The 20125-nt window shown below is 32.4% G+C and overlaps 1 protein-coding gene across 1 annotated transcript in view; it reads right to left on the reverse strand.

Moving 5' to 3' along the window:
* Nucleotides 1–17705, reverse strand: part of LOC132314027 (F-box/kelch-repeat protein At3g06240-like) — a 31814-nt gene extending 14109 nt beyond the window's left edge. Inside the window, exons 1-2 of the mRNA XM_059812950.1 lie at nt 17341–17705; nt 8933–9065 (exon numbers count right to left, since the gene is read on the reverse strand). Of these exons, the coding sequence (XP_059668933.1) occupies nt 8933–9065; nt 17341–17705 (498 nt within the window). The remainder of the gene's footprint in view (nt 1–8932; nt 9066–17340) is intronic.
* Nucleotides 17706–20125: the final 2420 nt, after the last annotated feature.

Genomic DNA, 20125 nt, shown 5'->3' on the forward strand with positions numbered 1-20125 from the left:
CATCTGCTCAAAACCCCTATTGAGACTTCCCAATCCACTATGACTTCTTCTTACGGGTGAAGAGCAAACATTTACATGAACTAACTATTTGCTTCACCTTGCTAAGGGAACAACATTCCCTTAGTATTCCTTTGGGTCACACCAACCCTTACAAATTTAAAGCCAGCTAGCTTCTTCTTCCTTTGCTAAGACAACACCTCCTCTTAGGCTTTACAATAAATTTGAATATCAGATTTTAAGTACAAGATAATCTCTCTCAGATTTGTAGTACAAAGTTTAAGCTCACTTTAGAGTGTATATATGAATATAATGAAGCTCAATACTCTTCTAATGATATGGGATGTATGAATATAAGAACAAAGGCTCTTTGGATGCTAAATGATGTCTCTCAATTGTAGCAACACAAATTCTAGAAGTCCAAGATTTGTAGTACAAAGTTTAAGCTCACTTTAGAGTGTATATATGAATATAATAAAGCTCGATACTCTATTAATGATATGGGATGTATGAATATAAGAACAAAAGCTCTTTGGATGCTAAATGATGTCTCTTAATTGTAGCAACACAAATTCTAGAAGTCCCCAGCTCTATTTATAGAGTTTTGATACAACTAATTCAAAAATATAGCTATTGTGCACGGAGTTTAAGGTAAAATAGCCGTTTGAATTTGAATTTGACTCAAATCGGTCGTCCGAAATGACTGAGGTCTTTATTTCGGTCGTCCAAAATAACTTGAGATCTTTTTGACTATTTTATTTTGGTCGTCCAATTGTGATCTCAAACTTAGCATGGCTACTGCCCAGTAACCGATTGTCTAACACATATTCCTATTTCATTTTAGTCTGCCGAAATGAACTGCTTCAGAAAAACTGTTACTTCATAATTTTGTTCTAAGTGAACAGACAACACAGTTTTTCTACAGGACTTCTGCACATACCTTATTTCCATTCTAAACATTTAAGTAAATGTCTTTATAGTGTTTATATGTCCATTTACTTTAAGTTTAGAAGGAAATAAGGAAGTTCCCCCCATGTGGATTCAATAAAAAATATAAGAAAATTGAAATCCAACTAAATCAAAATGTAGAAATTCAGTTTTAGTACAAATTTGGATTTCCGACAGTTTTGGTAAAAATGAATCTGTATGTAGAACAATGTAGACTTAGTCATAAATTCTGATAAAATTAGTTTAGGCTATTTGAAGTGTAAGAAGTTATTACCAGTAAAAATTAATTTGAAATAATAATTATTTCAAAAATTCATATTTCACACTTAGCCAAAAATACAGTTTTTTATGACACGCATTCTGGGGTCCTAACGTCCGTTTCCAACTCATGGTAATGAAAGCTTCATATGCCTTAATTGTTGACCAAAATGAATCATGTGATTGATGTGCATGGTCTTAGTATTTCTAGCACAAGTAATGAGTTCTTTTGAAGCTTAAGCAAGCTTGAACTAACTCATTCTTTAGCAATGACTTCATTTGTAAATATATATGTGATGAAATGTATAGTCTATTGCTAATAGATATAGGAACATATGAATGATGATATGATATCAATGGTCCTATAGAGATAAGCTTCAAATGGATTCATAAATACTTTGACATTAAGTCCTAAACACTCACCATCCTATCTACCCTTTTCTTCATACTTAGTTTATCAATGAGTGTGAAGGCTTTGAGATAGTCTTCCTTTCTTTGAATTGCTTGCTTGTTGTAGTCCAAGCTATCTTTCCTTGCAACTTTAAGTCTTTTTTATATCCTTGTTTTCCATGATGTGATCTTGAGTAAGAATATTTGGAATGATCATTATAGCTTCATTGAGGTCATTATTTGAATGTCAATAATCTATATAAAACTCAATATAAACATTAGTCCTTAAATACCATTAATGGTTTGTTATCATCAAAATCTCTAGATTGTCCTTGGATGGAATCCTTAAGGTCAACAATCTCCCCCTTTTTGATGATGACAAAACATTGATGTGTTCATAAGCATGTTGAGTAGCATTTGAAAATTGCTCCTCCTATCAAAGTGCATTCTATCAAAGTACATTCAATGAACATAATGTTATAAAATAGCATGCTTATACATTCTTTATGAATTTTAGACATTAACATGCATGTAAGATCATTTTTTCTCTTCAAGAGATTTCTACATATCTCCCCCCATCAACATACTTCTATCAAAAGACATATATATAATTCATTTGACATGTAAGAATAAGTATGATAACATAATGATATATAACATAAAGCATTTGATCCCAACAATCAAATGCATATTTCTTCCCCCTTTTGTCCTATGATATGAAACAACACATCATTTCACATATCACACTTTTCTCCCCCTTTGTCATCTCAAAAAGATGGGAGGCCTAAGCAACTTCATTAAGCATTAATCATTTAGCATAGTGAAGTAGTGATAATCAATAAATAGCAATATAGAATTAATGACTATAATGTGCTTTGAAATGAAACATGTAAGCAATTATATTGTAAGAAACCAATTTCATGATAACATAAGTTCAAGACGTCATTAATGTTCATGGCATATATAAAAGTATACATAAAACATAAACCAAAGATGAAACATAAACTCACTTAGGCAAAAGTATACAGAGTAAAGCATAACCAAAAAATAAAAATAAAGCATGGACTAGAATAAACCAAAAGGCAAAAACCTTTTAAGGCAAATTTAGGAATTTAAGTGTGCTTCAATTCTAATATATTTTTCCCATTTGATATTTTCAAGAATGAGGAAAAAATCATCAAAATCATGAAAGCTCATGAGTATGAATATGATGACCAACAAGTCATTTTGTAGCATGCTTGACAATTTTTAAAATAAGTCAATTAAGCATAACAAGTCATACAATAAATATTCATAATAGAATATCAATAATCTCCCCATATGAGTGTGCTTTCATTTGCATCATATATTATTTTATGGATACACCTCATTAAAAGTAATGATATATAAATTAAGTTTTTTATACCAAAAGATCCTCTTTTACAAACATATGGTCGAATGATAAAAATCATATGTGGCATGTAAAGCATAAAACATGTGCAAGTAGTGTCACTACTCAAGTTATAAGCAATAAATTTCTAATTATGCAAAAACATATTTTCTTGGATATATATGATTAGAGATAATTAACTACATGATTTTCCATGTAGATAAGTTCAATATTTTTCTTATTCATATTTCTCAAGAGGTGATGTCAAGATATTTCATGAATTATATATAATGAGGCCTCGATACCAAAATGTCTTCTTTAGGAGATGTGGTGAGAAATTGGCTACATTATTCTTTATGTGGATGAGCTTAATATTACTTTTTAGACACATTCTTTAAAAAATGATGTAGAAATATCACATAAAGTTCTAAAGTACTAAAAATGGATACATCAAAGGTGAATATCACTTAATATCACATTAGTCATCTAAGTTAGAATAAAAATGTTCTTTAAGAATCATAATCCCAATATTAACGTGTCAAATAAATATATGAATTTTAATTTTCATGACACTTGATGAGTTTTATACCTTAGAAGAATTTAAGTTTACTCATTATTCTAATTTCAATTCATTTTGCATGCTAGTGGTAAACTTCTTTGCACAAATCATAAATGTTGATTCAAGAATAGTATATAAGTGCAATTAACATATTTTCATTAATGGTTTTGAAAACACATATATATCAATTATGTCAAAAACTATCATTCATGAGAAAATCATTAAAGCCTTTTAAAATGAGCTCTAGGAGCTTGTTTACAAGTGCACAAGGCAATTGATAATTTTAAACATGTTCAAAATTTGTGCATTTCAAGTCCGAGTGATTTTTCTTTAAAAGACTTTCTAGATATGAAGTCAATAAGTTATGCATTTGATAAAAATTATTTCATACAAAAATATTTAGCATTCTTATTACTTTAATTCAAAGTCATATGCACAAAGACATATATTTAATTTCTTCTTCTTGGTGTAACCTTTGGGAGTAGTTTAGTTTAGTTACCAATGATAACTCAAGATACTTATCATGATGTGATTACACAGTAAAGGAACATGGTTAAAAGTATATTAACTTTTAAGAAAGAATTAGTTCCTTTAATTAGCACAATAGAGTGTTTACCAATGAATGATCAAATAGATGGTGGTGAACATTATTTAACTATTTGGAAGACAATATCAATTCTCATTCTTCATTTTCATGAGATGGCTCTTCCAAGGATTAATGTAATACCCCTAATTTCAAAAGGATAGTCCAGGTATTTAATTAATTGTTTAATTACATTTTTAGTTTGTTTAATTGTTTAATTGCGTATTATTTGAATTAATTGTATTAGTTGTATTATTTGAATTATTTGATATTTGAATTATTTAAATTAGTTGATTTAATTATTTTTTCATTATTTGACTTTAATTGAATTATTGTAATTGTTTAATTATTTGAATAAGTTAAAAGTGTTAATTGCAAATTATGGTTTTATTTTTCTTTTATGATTCACGTTGTAGCTGACTTATGGTTGGAGTAGAATTAGAATTAGGTTTTGTTTTAAGTGAAGCCTATAAATACAATATGATACGTCTGCATAGGGTTACAAATAAACCCTATTCAGATATTAAGAGACAGAGAGAAACAGAGAGTGAACTTGAGAGATTAATAGAGAGGTTCAAGGAGGAAGAAACGGATTTGCTTCTGGGTTGAATCAAGAGCACCGGAGGTGTAAAACGACAGTCTAGGACGTTGACGAAAAACTCAAAGACGGTGGTTTAGAGTTTCAAAACTGAAACTGAAGGCAAGTCTCAGTTCTACTCTTTCCCTTAAACTTGTGATATGTGCATGCCTAGGTAGGCTCCAGGGATTAAACTAATGCTAAAACACATCTTTTATGCATGTTTAAACAATATTTAATTTCACTGAATTAATCTGTTATGAGTTGCTTAAAATTTTTAATTAAATTTCTACTGCCGTTGTTTTCAAAAATTGTGTTCAATTCATATCATGGTTGTATCTTGATGGTTTAGGATTAATTTGGGACTGAGATTGAACCCTAGAACAAGTAATAAAAACAATACAGAGGCTCTGAACTTTGCCGGAGACGAAGAAGATGAACAGGTTAGGCGTTACGGCTCTTAGAGGAGGAGAGCCGGCTCACCAAAGGAGGGAGCCGGCTCTAGGGATGAGAGAGCCGGCTCCCACAAGGGTGGAGCCAGCTCTATAAGGGGTAGATCCGGCTCCCTTGTTTGGGGGAGGCGGCTCCCTCTTCTATTTTTTGGTTTTTCGTGGTTCTGGGTTCAGTTTGGCCTGTAGGGAGTTTTCTCAATTGTTTCAGTGGCTGTGAATAATGTATATAATTGCTACAGAGATGTAAAAACTACTAGGAAGCATGTTTATATTAGGATATTGATGACTGAAATAACATAAGGTTAAACAATGAACCTGTATGTGGAAGGTTGGATAATTAATTTAAATTGCTTACTGTTTTTAGCAAATTGGTTTCTCTGCATAATTTAAAGTTGATAATCAGGTCTCAGCTGTGTTATAAGCATATAGTTGTTTATCTGGAAAAACAAGTATGCTTAGATAGGATTAATTGATGTTTAAATCTATTGTATATCGCATCAGTTATGGTACTGTTTGGATGAGTTTAATGCTCAGTCTTACTTTATAAATTTGAAAGACTGGAATAGGATTTCTAAATCTTATATTGGATGCATAATTTGTCATACACGTGTTAAACTATATTTATGCTTATTCTAGAATATGGTTGATGAATATTTATTACTGTTTTGTCAACTATGTTGGCTGGAGGATTGTATGCACCGGTATGGGACGGTGACATACTAGGTATGGATTAGTTTAAACACTAAGTCCTACCTAATCTAGATTGAGGTTTGGATTAACCATAAAGGTTAAGTCCTACTCATATTTGTGTCATGTCAATGAAACAATTAAATGACCTACTTTGGTTTCTGGATGGATTGTTATACATATATCAGGCCACTATATCAGATGGATGATATTTTGTATTAGGAGTATACGGACTTTATATATTTATCATTATGGTGCCATGGTATGAACTTGAGTCTCAAGACCATGATTAGGGTGCGTATATCACCTAGGATGGATAATTGGACATAGGTGTTATTCCTTGGTAGGTCTAGGTACACATGACCACATTATATGCGATTTACATGATATCTCTACTCAGGCTGAAACAGACCTATTGGACTAGTGAGCGTCCTATAGTGTGTAATTATACATATATGGACTACTTTAGTTATTGTTGAGCTATCTAGGATGTATCTACGTATCGGGTTTCTGTATAGATCATAGTAGGATAGGACTTGCATGTAGGTCTGACCCACTCTCTTATTTTTCAGATGTTCGTCAGTTCTAGAGTCAGAGCTTGGACATGCAGAGCAGATACAAACACTCATTCCTCTGATTATGTAGGATTCTTTTCCATGTTTTAGAGTGGATTTTATCTTTAGTTGTTTATTTACAGTTTGGGATTTTAGTAGGGGTCCACTAGATGGATTCCCGAGTTATTAATTAAATGGAAGTTTTGGATTATTGGTTTTAACAATAATAACTTTTGAGGATATTTAATTAGAATTCTTTTCAGCTTTAATTTTTATTTCTTAATTCAATTTTGTATTCCGTGTTCGTTTTTAAATATTAATTGCCTGGTATCCCTCGGGTTTGGGCTTGGGCCTGATTAACCCATGTCTCGGAGTAGAGGGATATCATAATTATTCTTCTTTTCCAAATTTGAACCAACATTTTCAAGTTCAAATAATTTCATTTTATATGCAAATGATGTCAAAAGAATGTAAATGAAACAAAATCATAAAGGCACATAAATGACTTTCTAGATAGCTACTTTAAAACAAATCTAAATGAAATAGCTTTCAATATCTTTGAGTGATTTTCTTTAATGGGATGCAATTTCTAAATACCTTTCACAAATTTAGTCTTAGGAGTCCCTTAACTAAAAGCTATGAAATGATTGTCAATAAATTCATGCTAGCATGTTTAAGCCACATAGTCCAAGACAAGCTACTTTAATATAAACATATATATATATATATATATATATATATACATATATTGCAACGAGTAGCATTCATGTTAAGATTACCAACCACATTAATTATGTCATAACTAGATATAGAAATGCTGGTATAGTCCTTATCACATAGCACAATTAAGTCACATTTAAACTCATTAACTAAAAGCACATCATTGATGAAGAAAATGATTCTTTACCCATGGTACTAACTCCATTATCTTAGGAGTTGTTTCTCAATGTAGTGCACTCTTCATCCTTTCGTTAGCAAGGGGAAATCATGACTTAATTTCTCTTCATGTGCTTTAGCCCTCCATATTTATGAATCCACTTGTTTTTGAAAGATGAGGTCTTTAACCTACAAAACATACTCAAGTGGCATTCTTTGGTACCTAATACTTTTAGGGTCCTTGTGAGTTAGCACACATTGTTAAGGTTCCTTTTGGGAGCTTAATTCAATACAAGGCATGAATGTGATACTATCTTTATTCAATATGCTTCATAATAGATTAGCAATTAAATTTTCTCTAGCATGATGATGCATTTGACAATTCAAATAATAAATGCCTAGGATTACATTAAAGCTCAATCAACCAATAATATACTTTCATATATGGATCACAAAGTAATTCTATGTTCCTTAACCATGAACAACTTCAAGAATTGACAAGAAGAAAAATATTCTTCCTAATAAGGTTCCATTTTTGGAAATCCTTAAGTATTCAACAATAATAAGAGAGATGCCTTTCTTTCCGTAATCAAAATTTCATTATCAAGGAGTGATAGCATTATGGAAAGTAAAGTTCATTCTCAAGCAATATTCACTACTTCTAAGTGGAACTCTTAAGATGCAATATATAAATGGCAATGCATGAACAAGACTGTTTTCAATAAAACATGCATTCAAAACAGTTTGCATTTTCAATGAGTCCTTGTACAAAGATGATGCATAAATATATCATATCATTAATTTGCAACACCAATGCTCTTCAAGAGTACAATAAATTGTTAAGTACTCTTCATGTATAATGATACTAATTACTTTGACATTGGAGTTGTTCCCAAATGTAAAACTTCCTTCATCATAAGTTTTAAGCGTGTGAAAGTTGGAACAATCTCTTATCATTTGTTGCCCTACAAGCAACCCTACAAGGTAAACTTAGAAAATCTTTTTTTGGTGCCCAAATTTTCTTGGGTCCATAGGAGTTAGGTAATGGCACATAAGTTCCTTTTGAAATCTAAATCTTAGTCCTCATCCTTTTTCTAAATGGACAATTGTGTCCTAACTTTTTATAATAATTACATTTAGGATATTGAAAAGAACTTTTATCAAATGAATCATATTAGAACTTTCCCTTTTTCAGTAAACATGCATCTTTAATATGAGGATCATACCCTATCCCATTTTTAAAAACGACACTTCTTTGATTACTAAGCATAATACTCAAGTTCTCTTTTTCTTTGATAAACTTTGCTAAAATATCATTTTGATCATCAATGATTTTCTTAAAAGACTCATTTTCGGTAAAAAAAAAAAAAAAGATCAATTGATGATGACTCTTTAGAGAATACGCATTTCATTTCATTTTTCAATGACTCATTTTCAATTTGAATCTTTTCTAATTCTTGCACAAGATAATGATTTTCCTATTTCAAAGAGTCATTTTTCATTTGAATTTTTTCATGTCTTTGAGAGATATCATGGTTTTCCTTTTTAAAAGAAGCACATTTCACAAGCATTTTTTCTAACACACTATGTAACTCTTTAAACGCATCATGCAAATCATTATGCTCATTAACTAATTCTTTATAGGAAGTTTTTAAATCAAAAGATTCATGATTAGAATTTACCTTATCTTTATCGGTCATGAGACAAAGATTAACCAACTCTTTGATGTTACTTGCTTCTTTGCTAGAAGCTTGGAGAGCTATACTCTTCTTTTGCAATGCGTCACTTTCTTCACTATAAATGGATGAGTTAGTTCTACCAATAACATTTAAATGATTAGTAATGTTAATAAAACTATAATGCATCTCATTTATGCTAGAAGGTTCATTTATATTTGATTTCTTATCATGACTTGATCCAACATAGGCTAATTTAAGTAAGTCCCAAATTTCTTTAACCGTTTTATAAAAGATAATTTTATTGAACTCATTTTTGCTCAATACACAAAAAAGATAGCATGTAACTAAAGCATTACATTGAATTAATCTATGGTCATTTGCATCCCATTCTTTCTCTTCTTTAGGAACCATTGCCTTTTCTACTTCTTTCATGTGAATGAATGGTCCATTAACTATGACAAGCCAAATTTGATAGTCTATGGATTGGAGAAAGTCTATCATTACATTTTTCCAATATCTATAATTGGTTCCATCAAAAGATGGAGGTTTATCAATGTATTGTCCTTCTAAGTGTGTGACTATGCTATTGTTAGCCATGATCGTACTCTAAGACAGTTAAGTCATTTTAAATAGAGTTAGGCTCTGATACCAATTGTTACCCAAATATTGACTCTAGAGGGGGGTGAATAGAGTCTATCGCAAACAATGGCCAATTTTCAGTTTTACAAATTTTACTGAAAGCCTTCTAACAATTATGCAATAATCAATATATAGACATAAGCAATTAATTGCATAAATGTAAAGGAGATAAGGAAAGAGAGATTTGCAAACATTCACACGGTGATTTTAGCGAGGTTAGAAAACTCCTACTCCTCGGCTCAAGACCCCTCTTGAAACTTCACAATCCACTATGACTTCTCCTTACGGGTGGAGAGTAAACATTTACATGAAGCAACTCTTTACTTCACCTTGCTAAGGGAACAACCTTCCCTTAGTCTTCCTTTGGGTCACACCAACCCTTACAAATTTGAAGCCAGCTAGCTTCTTCTTCCTTTGCTAAGACAACACCTTCTCTTAGGCTTTATAACAAATTTGAATATCAGATTTTAAGTACAAGATAATCTCTCACAGATTTGTAGTACAAAGTTTAAGCTCATTCTAGAGTATATATATGAATACAATGAAGTTTAATACTCTTCTAATGATATGAGATGTATAAATATAAGAACAAAAGCTCTTTGGATGCTAGATGATGTCTCTCAATTGTAGCAACACGAATTCCAGGAGTCCCCAGCTCTATTTATAGAGTTTTGATGCAGCTAATTCAAAAATATAGCTGTTGTGCACGGACTTTGAGGTAAAATAGCCGTTTGAATTTGAATTCGACTCAAATCGACCGATCGAAATGACTGAGGTCTTTATTTCAGTCGTCCGAAATAACTAAGATCTTTTTGACTGTTTTATTTCGGTCATCTAGTTGTGATCTCAAACTTGGTATGGCTACTGCCCAGTAACCGGTCGTCCGACACATATTCCTATTTCATTTCGGTTTGCTGAAATGAACTACTTCAGAAAAACTGTTACTTCAGAATTTTGTTCTAAGTGAACAGACAACACAGTTTTTCTACAGGACATCTACACATACCTTATTTCTATTCTAAATATTTAAGTAAATGTCTTTATAGTATTTATACGTCTATTTACTTTAAGTTTAGAATGAAAGTAAGGAAATACCCCACATTTGAATTCAATAAAAAAATATAAGAAAATTGAAATCCAACTAAATCAAAATGTAGAAATTCAGTTTTAGTACAAATTTGGATTTTCGATAGTTTTGGTAAAAATAAATCCGTATGTAAACCAATGTAGACTTAGTCATAAATTCTGATAAAATCAATTTAACTTATTTGAAGTGTAAGAAGCTATTACTAGGAAAAATTATTTTAAAATAATAATTATTTCAAAATTTCATTTTTTACACTTAACCAAAAACACAATTTTTTTTTTTGACGCGCATTCTGGGGTCCTAATGTATGTTACCAACTCATGTTAATGAAGGCTTCATATGCCTTAATTGTTGACCAATATGAATCATGTGATTGATGTGTACGGTCTTAGTATTTTTAGCATAAGAGATGAGTTCTTTCAAAACTTAAGCAAGCTTGAACTAACTCATTTTTTAGCAATGACTTCATTTGTAAATATATATGTGATGAAATGTATAGTCTATTGCTAATAGATATATGAACATATAAAAAATGATATGATATGCATGGTCCTATAGAGATGAGCTTCAAATGGATTCATAAATACTTTAACATTGAGTCATAAACACTCACCATCCTATCTACCCATTTCTTTATGCTTTGTCCATGATCGTGTAGGCTTTGAGGTAGTCTTGTTTTCTTCCTTTCTTTGAGTTGCTTGCTCGTTGTAGTCTAAACTATCTTTTCTTTCAACTTCAAGTCTTCTTTGTATCCTTGTTTTCTATGATGTGATCTTGAGTAAGAATACTTGGAATGATCATTATAACTTCATTAAGGTCATTATTTGAATGTCAATAATTTATATTACACTCAATGTAAGCATTAGTCCTTAAACACCATTAATGGTTTGTTATTATCAAAACCTCTAGATTATCCTTGGATGGAATCCTTAAGGTCAACAGATCCTATCTTCATTGTTCTTGTAGGTTGCATGGGTTTGATCTGTATTTCTTCTAAAGCTCAATTGTGAGGATTGGTTCCTCTGCCCTCAATTCCTTCTTTCGAGGTGAAGGGATATGTAATTGCTATTTTGTACTTGCAGAATGGGCAACTGTAATACACTGATATTTTAAATGATTTATTAATTGGGATTAATTATTTTTATTTTATTTTTAAATGATTTATTTGATTTAATTTGAATTAATTACGTTTATTTTAGTTTTTAATTGATTTGTTTTATTAAGTGCTTAGATTAATTATTTTATTTTATTTATATTTTGTGAATTATTGATATGATGATTGTTGTGTGTGTACTCAATTATTGATTGAATTGTTGGCGTGTTGATTTTATTGATATGGTATGGTTTAGTTGTAAATTCTTGTTTGTTTATGTACTCTATATAATTAGTTATTTTAATTTAAGTGTTTATTTATTTAAATTAATTGGATTGGGTTTAAGAAAAGTTGGACCAAAGGATATGGTCTTGGGCTTGGATGAAGTCGTGTTGGGTTAATCAATAAAGGCCCATGGTTATGTGATTATTTAAATGATCGTTTTTAGATAATTATAAATATATATATATATATATATATTATTTAAAGATAATAATTATTATTTTTATTTGGTAATTCTAGTAGGAATAGGATTATGGTAATTAATGTGTATAAATATACACATAAGATTTTATTATTAAGGGTTTTTCATGTTAGAAAAATAAGAGAGCAGAGAGAGGGAGAAGAAGAGAAAGCTGATAAAGAGAAGGCCGGATCAGAGAAAGATGATGCCGGAATTAGAAAAGAAAATTAAAGCTTGAGCATCGGTTTCGTTTTGAAACCTTCAGATGAGTTCTTGTCTAACTTTCCTCTTAGAACTCATAAGGATTTCACCTTAAGGATCAATGTTTAGATTAATTTATTTGCTTAAAAATCATGGTTGGAACGAATTAATCAAAAGTATTAAGTTAACTTTATTTGATTAAATGAGAATTAAATCGGAGTATTAAAACAATGATTTATTATTATTTTATTTTTTAAAAATTGTTGGTTTTAATTATATATATATAGGTGGTATATATTTAAAATCAATTTATAGGCTTGATCTGGACCCAAGAGGATTAATTGAGGTTTTTTTAGAATTTCTAGGATTTTTCTGAAATTTTATGGAAATTTTATCGATTTTTTTTATGTTGTTAGAAAATTTTTATATGGGTTTTTTTTTTTTGGAATTTCTACAAACTATTACGTGCTGGGATTCTGCATCAAGGAAGTTTAATCTAGTGCGTTACAGTACATTGAATTATGGTGTACCACGAATCTGATCCATAGATGTACCTTGATAAAAGGGAGATTGATCCGGTGCAGCGCGGTTACTGGAGTTACTATATGCGCAGATCTGGACGGTTAATGGGGGATCAGATGAGTGGATTGATTCAGTGTGGGCGAGCTCACTGTAGCGCATGAGCTCAACCAATACCAGCAGCACACACAAAGGCTTGGATCCAGCGCGTGCAAGTGCATGGTAAATGTGTGGGCGCGCGTAGGAAACTATTGTTGGCCTCTTTCGACACTTGAAATTGAAACGGTCATAACTTAGTTATCTTAAATCAAAATTGGGTCATTCTTGAGCTCAAATTTAAGGATTTTTCGTCATCTTTCCAATGGTACCAATTTCATTGTCAGATTTTGATCATAATAGGAGAAATTTATGTTTTAGTAAAACGGTATCGGAAAATTATTTAAATCGAGATGGAATATTTATGGGAAACCGTTTTTGACGATATTTAATAGCATTTAATTTGCTACTAATATAATAAATTAATAATTTGTTATGGAAGGATATTTATTTATTTATATATGTGTATATATGGTTTATTTGATTTATGAGTTGGTTTATTTAATTATATATATATATATATATATATATATATATAATTGTTGATATATATGTATATGTGATTTTAAATAATTAAGAATTATTAAGGAATGATTATATACATATATATTATATAATATATGTGTATATATATGTATGTTAATTAAGATTATTAGTATTATTATTCTTACTTGATATATCTGGATGGACTGGTTATTAAATTAATGATATGCTTATAATCTGCATGAGATGTCTATGTATGAATTAGGTATCGTTGAGTCAAAAATTGGTACATGGATGAATTATAGGCATGAGTGAGTTGCCAAAGGCTTAAAAAAATATTGATTTGTTTGTATGAATAAAATATATACATAAGAGGTATGGTTGATTTGTCAATCTGTAAATAAATATACTTGTGGAGGCATGGTTGAATTGACAATGTATAAATAAAAATACTTAAAGGAACTATGGTTGAGTTGCCAATTTATAAATAAGCAAATATATATATATATATATATATATATATATATATATATATATCATCCTTACATAACCAATTATTAATTTATTATATTAGTGGCAAATTAAATGCTACAAAATATCATCAAAAACGGTTTCCCATAAATATTTCATCTCGGTTTAAATAATTTTTCGACACCGTCTTACTAAAACGTAAATATCTCCTAGTAAGACTAGTAGGATGGGAATCTGATAATGAAATTGGTACGAAAGAAGATACACGCACTGGATCCAAGCCTCCGTGTGTGCTGGTATTGGCTGAGCTCATGCGCTACAGTGAGCTCGCCCACACTGAATCAATCCACCCATCTGATCCCCCCATTAACGGCCCAGATCCGTGGGTATGTAACTCCCGTATATCGCACCGCACCGGATCAATCTCCCTTTATCAAGGCACATCTATGGATCAGACTCGCAGCACACCATAATTCAATGTACCGCAACGCACTAGATCAAACTCCCTTGTTGACGTAGAATCCCAATGCGGAACAGTTTGTAGAAATTCCAAAAAAAACACATATACAAATTTTCTAAAACAAATTCTAAAAATATATAAAAAAATCCAAAAAAATTCCATAAAATTTCAAAAAAATCCCAGAAATTCTAAAAAAACCTCAATTAACCCTCTTGGGTCTAGATCAAGCCTATAAATTGATTTTAAATATATACAACCTATATATATATATATATAATTAAAACCAATAATTTAAAAAAAAAATAAAATAATAATAAATCATTGTTTTAATACTCCGATTTAATTCTCATTTAATCAAATAAAATTAACTTAATACTTTTGATTAATCTATTCCAACCATGATTTTTAAGCAAATAAAATTAATCTAAATATTGATACTCAAGGTTAAATCCTTATGAGTTCTAAGAGGAAAGTTAGAGAAGAACTCGCCTGAAGATTTCAAAACGAAACTGACGCTTCAAGCTTTAATTGTCTCTTCTAATTCCGACATCCTCTTTCTCTGATCTGGCCTCCTTTTTATCAAGTTTCTCTTCTTCTCCCTCTCTCTGCCTCTCTTATTTTTCTAACGTGAAAAACCCTTAATAATAAAACCTTATGTGTATATTTATACACATTAATTACCCTAATCCTATTCCTACTAAGATTACCAAATAAAAATAAAAATAATTATCTTTAAATAATATATATATATATATCCTTCCACAACACTTCTTAATTATATATATATTTATAATTATCCAAAAACGATCATTTAAATAATTACATAATCATGGGCCTTTATTAATTAACTCAACAAGACTTCGTCCAAGCCCAAGACCATATCCTTTGGTCCAACTTTCCTTAAACCCAATCCAATTAATTAAAATAAATAAAATAATTAAATAAACACTTAAATTAAAATAACTAATTACATAAAGCGCATAAACAAATAAGAATTTACAACTAAGTCATACCATACTAATAAAATCAACACGCCAACAATTCAATCAATAATTAAGTACACACACAACAATCATCATATCAATAATTCACGAAATATAAATAAAATAAAATAATTAATCTAAGCACTTAATAAAACAAATCAATTAAAAATTAAAATAGACGTAATTGATTCAAATTAAATCAAATAAATCATTTAAAAATAAAATAAAAATAATTAATCCCAATTAATAAATCATTTAAAATATCGGGGTATTACATTCTTCCCCCCTAACAAAAAGAATTCTGTTCTCGGAATTCCCGAATCTATGAAATGAAAAACTTTGATTATTTAATGTCAAATTTCCATGTTCCCTTTATCTGTGTGGAAATTAACCCATCCACACATACTCATAATTAGCAAGCATACTCGTAATTTATTAAGAATATACTAAGCTAATCTATTCTCGCTGCATTTTTTTATAACTTAATCTCAACAATTTATATTTGTTGGTAAACGTCCCCATTGTGTATTCTCTTGCAGCAAAATACATAAAAACCCTTTTTTCTACACATAGCGCAAAATACATATTTATATCCTTGACAACTATAGGTTATTTCCTATTTAATAAAACATAAATCTTTATATAGTGATGTGATAACCTCCTTTCCTTTCCAATCAACATTACTCCCCCTAAGGGAGACAATTTGAGTAAAGACTCAATTGTTCATATTATCTAGGACTCCTTATTTGTCAAAGGCTTAAAAAAATATTGCCTTATTTGTATGAATAAAATATATACATAATGGCATGGTTGATTTGCCAAAGCGTAATTAAATTGCTATATGTTAGATGATTAAAATTCTATCTATAGTTATTGTATGTATAGGTTGAATTAGGATTTGTTATTTTTAAATTAGAATAATCGATTATTTATAATTTAGTGTACTATTTTATATATATTAATAAAATAATATTGGAGAAGGCATGGATGAATTGCCAAGGCATAAATCTTTACTTTATGATCTAAATAAATAAAATCATTCATTAGTGGTTATAGGGTTTTAGATTAAAGGAATTATTCCTTAAATTATAATTTATTATTTAAATGATTAAATAATTATTTAAAATGAAATTAAGGTTAAAATGTTCCTCTTTAAAAGAGAAGGAGATTGTGGATTGATTGAGGTATGATTATATTTTAATCTTGGTTTAATGGTTCTGAAAATTAATGAACCTATTAATGGATGTGAAGGTTATATTGTATATAATTATTTGTACATATGTGTATCTTTATTAAACTTAAAACTTTATTAGGTTTGGTTTTGATTAGAGATGATTTGCTTATTGGTTTTCAGAGGCCTGGTAGAGAGAGCTTGCTCGTAGGGTTTAACTCACGATTTTTTTTCAGGTTATTAAAAGTTCAAGTCTCAAGGTTGAGGATCCGCAACTGGAAGACTTATCTATTCTTTCTATTTTATTTCAAAGTAGAATATTATTATCTCAGTAATTATTAATGGATTTATGGATAGTGGATTTTGGTTAAGGGGTCCTTGAGTTACGGGATTCCCTAGTTGTAACCATTGGCGAGTTATAAATGGAAATTTTTATTTATTAGTTTTTCTTCATCGTATTATTTGTTCTTTTATTTTATTTTGTATTCTGTACTTGTTTGAAATACTTTAATTGATTTGATATTTCCTTGATTTTGTGCGCGGATTTGATCAACCCGTGTTATGAAATTAGGGGGTATCACAACAACTGCCTTGCACTTCCCACTGGCCCTAAGTGTCACCACATAACACTCTTTTGCAGCAACTTGGTCTCCGTGGATGTCAATCACCTCTTTCCTATCTAGGCTTAAACATGTCATAACTTGGTGCAGGGTGGACGGAACGCCTTGTACTTGGTGGATCAAACCTCTTCCCATCAGGAGGTTGAGAAAGGTGCTCATCCACTATGACGAAGTTCTCCTTTAAGTTCCGTCGTGCAGCGTACACGGGTAGCTCGACAATTCTAATAGGTTCCACTCTCTTGCCGTCAAAACCTACCAAAGGGTTCCCTGTGGGTTTAACTTGTTTCGGTTCTACTATCAATTGCTCGAACGCCACCTTGTTTATGATATTGGCGTTGTTGCCCGGATCCACCAAAACCCTTTTGCTCAAGCAGTTTGACACTATTAGGCTAATCACTAATGGGTCCTCATGTGGTGTTTGTACCCTTAGAAGGTCATCCTTGTCAAATCTGATCAAGGGCACGTCCATTTCCTGGCAAACCGTATTCATGTTTCCTATCCTTCTCATCTTGTGAGCCTGTTGAAGTCACATTCGCCTTAGTTCCTCTGACTTATCCTTGGCTTCAGGTTGCTCATGAATCACATTAATTATCCGGATTGGCTACCCCTCGTGAAGGTTCACCCTTGCATTTCGCTTGTAATGGTCATCTGGACGGTTCTGCTCCTTTTCTTGGACATAGTTGGCTAGGTCTCCTTTCACAATTTGCATCTTAACTTGCCTTCACAAGTTACTGCACTCATTTGTTTGGTGTTCGAAGTCACTATGGAACGCGCAATACTTGGATTGATCTCTTTGTTCAATCGTCTGTCTGATTGATTGAGGCGCTCGGAACATCCTTTTATTCTCCTGATACAACCGTACCAAAGTGACCTTGAGAAGGGTGACTATCTCATCCTTTCGTTGCCTTTTCTCGGTCTTCCAAGGTGTCACTAAGGGTTGTGGTACTGGGGTTTCTAGGCAGTCATCTTTGCTCTCAACTTGTTTTCCACTGTAACCATTGTGATCTTCCTCGTATTATCTGTTTCGTCCTCCTTGAGACGTACGTAGCCTTGTGCTCTTGAATTGAGTTCATCCATACTATTAGGTGACGCCACCACCAAGGACGTGTGAAACAGATCCCCTCTAATCATGGTGAGTTTGAATGCCTGTATTGCTGATGATGGATGGCAATCAATCACTATGCTCATCTCCAAATTAAATCTGGTGACAAAGGCCTAGAGATGCTCCCCTTCCCGCTGCCTCATAGTGAACAGACATGATATATCCTTCTCAATCCTTCGATTACTGAAATATTAACCTATGAATAGGTCGTAAAGTGTCCGAAAGCTATCGACCGACCCCATTGGTAGGTGTTTGAACCAATTGAGTGCAGGCCGTGTGAGGTTTGTTAGGAAGACCTTACATATCAAGGCGTCGTCCTCGATGTCTGGGGCCATCTCCAGCTGGATCTGTTAGACGTGCTCGGTTGGATCTTTAGTTCCGTCAAACAGCGTAAATGTTGGCATTAAGAATTTACTGGCTTTTGGAGATCTCAATATCTCTTCTATAAAGGGTGAATCGATCGTCCGGGCCATGATCGATTAGCTTCATTGATCACCGGGGGTGCCCTTTGGTCCAACTGCTATTTTCTGGTGGCTCTCTGGTCATGAGGACTTACTTTTGACTGGCGCAAATTGTAACGACCCACTCTACCACATGGTATGATATTATCTGATTTGGGCCTGAGCTCGCACGGTTTTGCTTTTGGGCTTTACCCCAAAAGGCCTCATACCAATCAGAGTGACACACCTACATATAAGTACTTCACCTTTCCTTTTCCCAGGCAATGTGGGATTGTGCACCCGTAACTCGCCAGTGTGGTAGACTATCAGTGTCTCGCACCCGCCCACAGGGTCATCACAATCCACTCCCCTTGGAGGCCCGACGTCCTCGTCGACACACTTCCGGTTGGGTTAAGCTCTAATACCATTTGTAATGACCCACTCCACCACATGGTATAATATTGTCCGCTTTGGGCCTGAGTCCGCACGGTTTTGCTCTTGTGCTTCACCCCAAAAGGCCTCATCCCAATTGGAGATGACACACTTACATATAAGTACTTCACATTTCCCTTACCCAGGCGATGTGGGACTTGTGCACCTGTAGCTCGCCAGTGTGGTAGCCTGTTAGTGTCTCGCACCTGCCCACAGGGTCATCACACAAATCGTCAAATACCTTATCTGCAGTTGACTCTTTCCGGCATGATGGAACAGCTTCAACGTGTTTCACCTCCTCCTCCAGTCTGGGCGTTCTATGCTGAGGATCCATATTGATGGATCCTACTCTTTCTGCCCGCCGGTTGACGTTCGTTAGCTCCACGCGTTCATCTGCAACCTGTGGGCGAGGAAGTGGTAGAACATCCATTCGTTCCATTCTCGATCTTAGCTCAGCGTTCTCTCTTCGTAGAGTCTCCATGATCTGAATCATTTCGTCATGCCTAACCCGTTGGTCTTCTTCACAGTTCCCGATCGGAGCTGTGTCATTTTTCGTTGAAATCAATGAATCCTTCTGTCGTTTCCCACAGAGGTACCGGATAAAGATACAAGAAAATGCCGTTTTATATTAGGAAAAGGTTTTATCACACTCCAAATAATCTGCCGCTCTTTCCTTCTCTAACTTCTATTTATAGAAGCTTACACTTGCTCTAATTTCTTACATTTTTCTCCTAGGTTGAAGGTTAATAGGCCTTCTTCCTTTAAGGGGTGGTCCGCTTATACCAAACAAACCCAAATAGAGGCATATTTTCATTATTTTTGATTAAATATGAATTGGGCATGAACTATTGATCTTTCGAATGTTGAGCATCCCAGTTAGTCATGTCTGTTAGGTTGCACCTGCCCAGCCCAAGCCTGTTCGCATTTCCCAACTCT

Source organism: Cornus florida, unplaced genomic scaffold (genome assembly GCF_030987335.1).
Source record: "Cornus florida cultivar Cherokee Brave unplaced genomic scaffold, ASM3098733v1 CherokeeBrave_3.0.0_Hap2_Chr06, whole genome shotgun sequence".
Classification (NCBI taxonomy): domain Eukaryota; kingdom Viridiplantae; phylum Streptophyta; class Magnoliopsida; order Cornales; family Cornaceae; genus Cornus; species Cornus florida.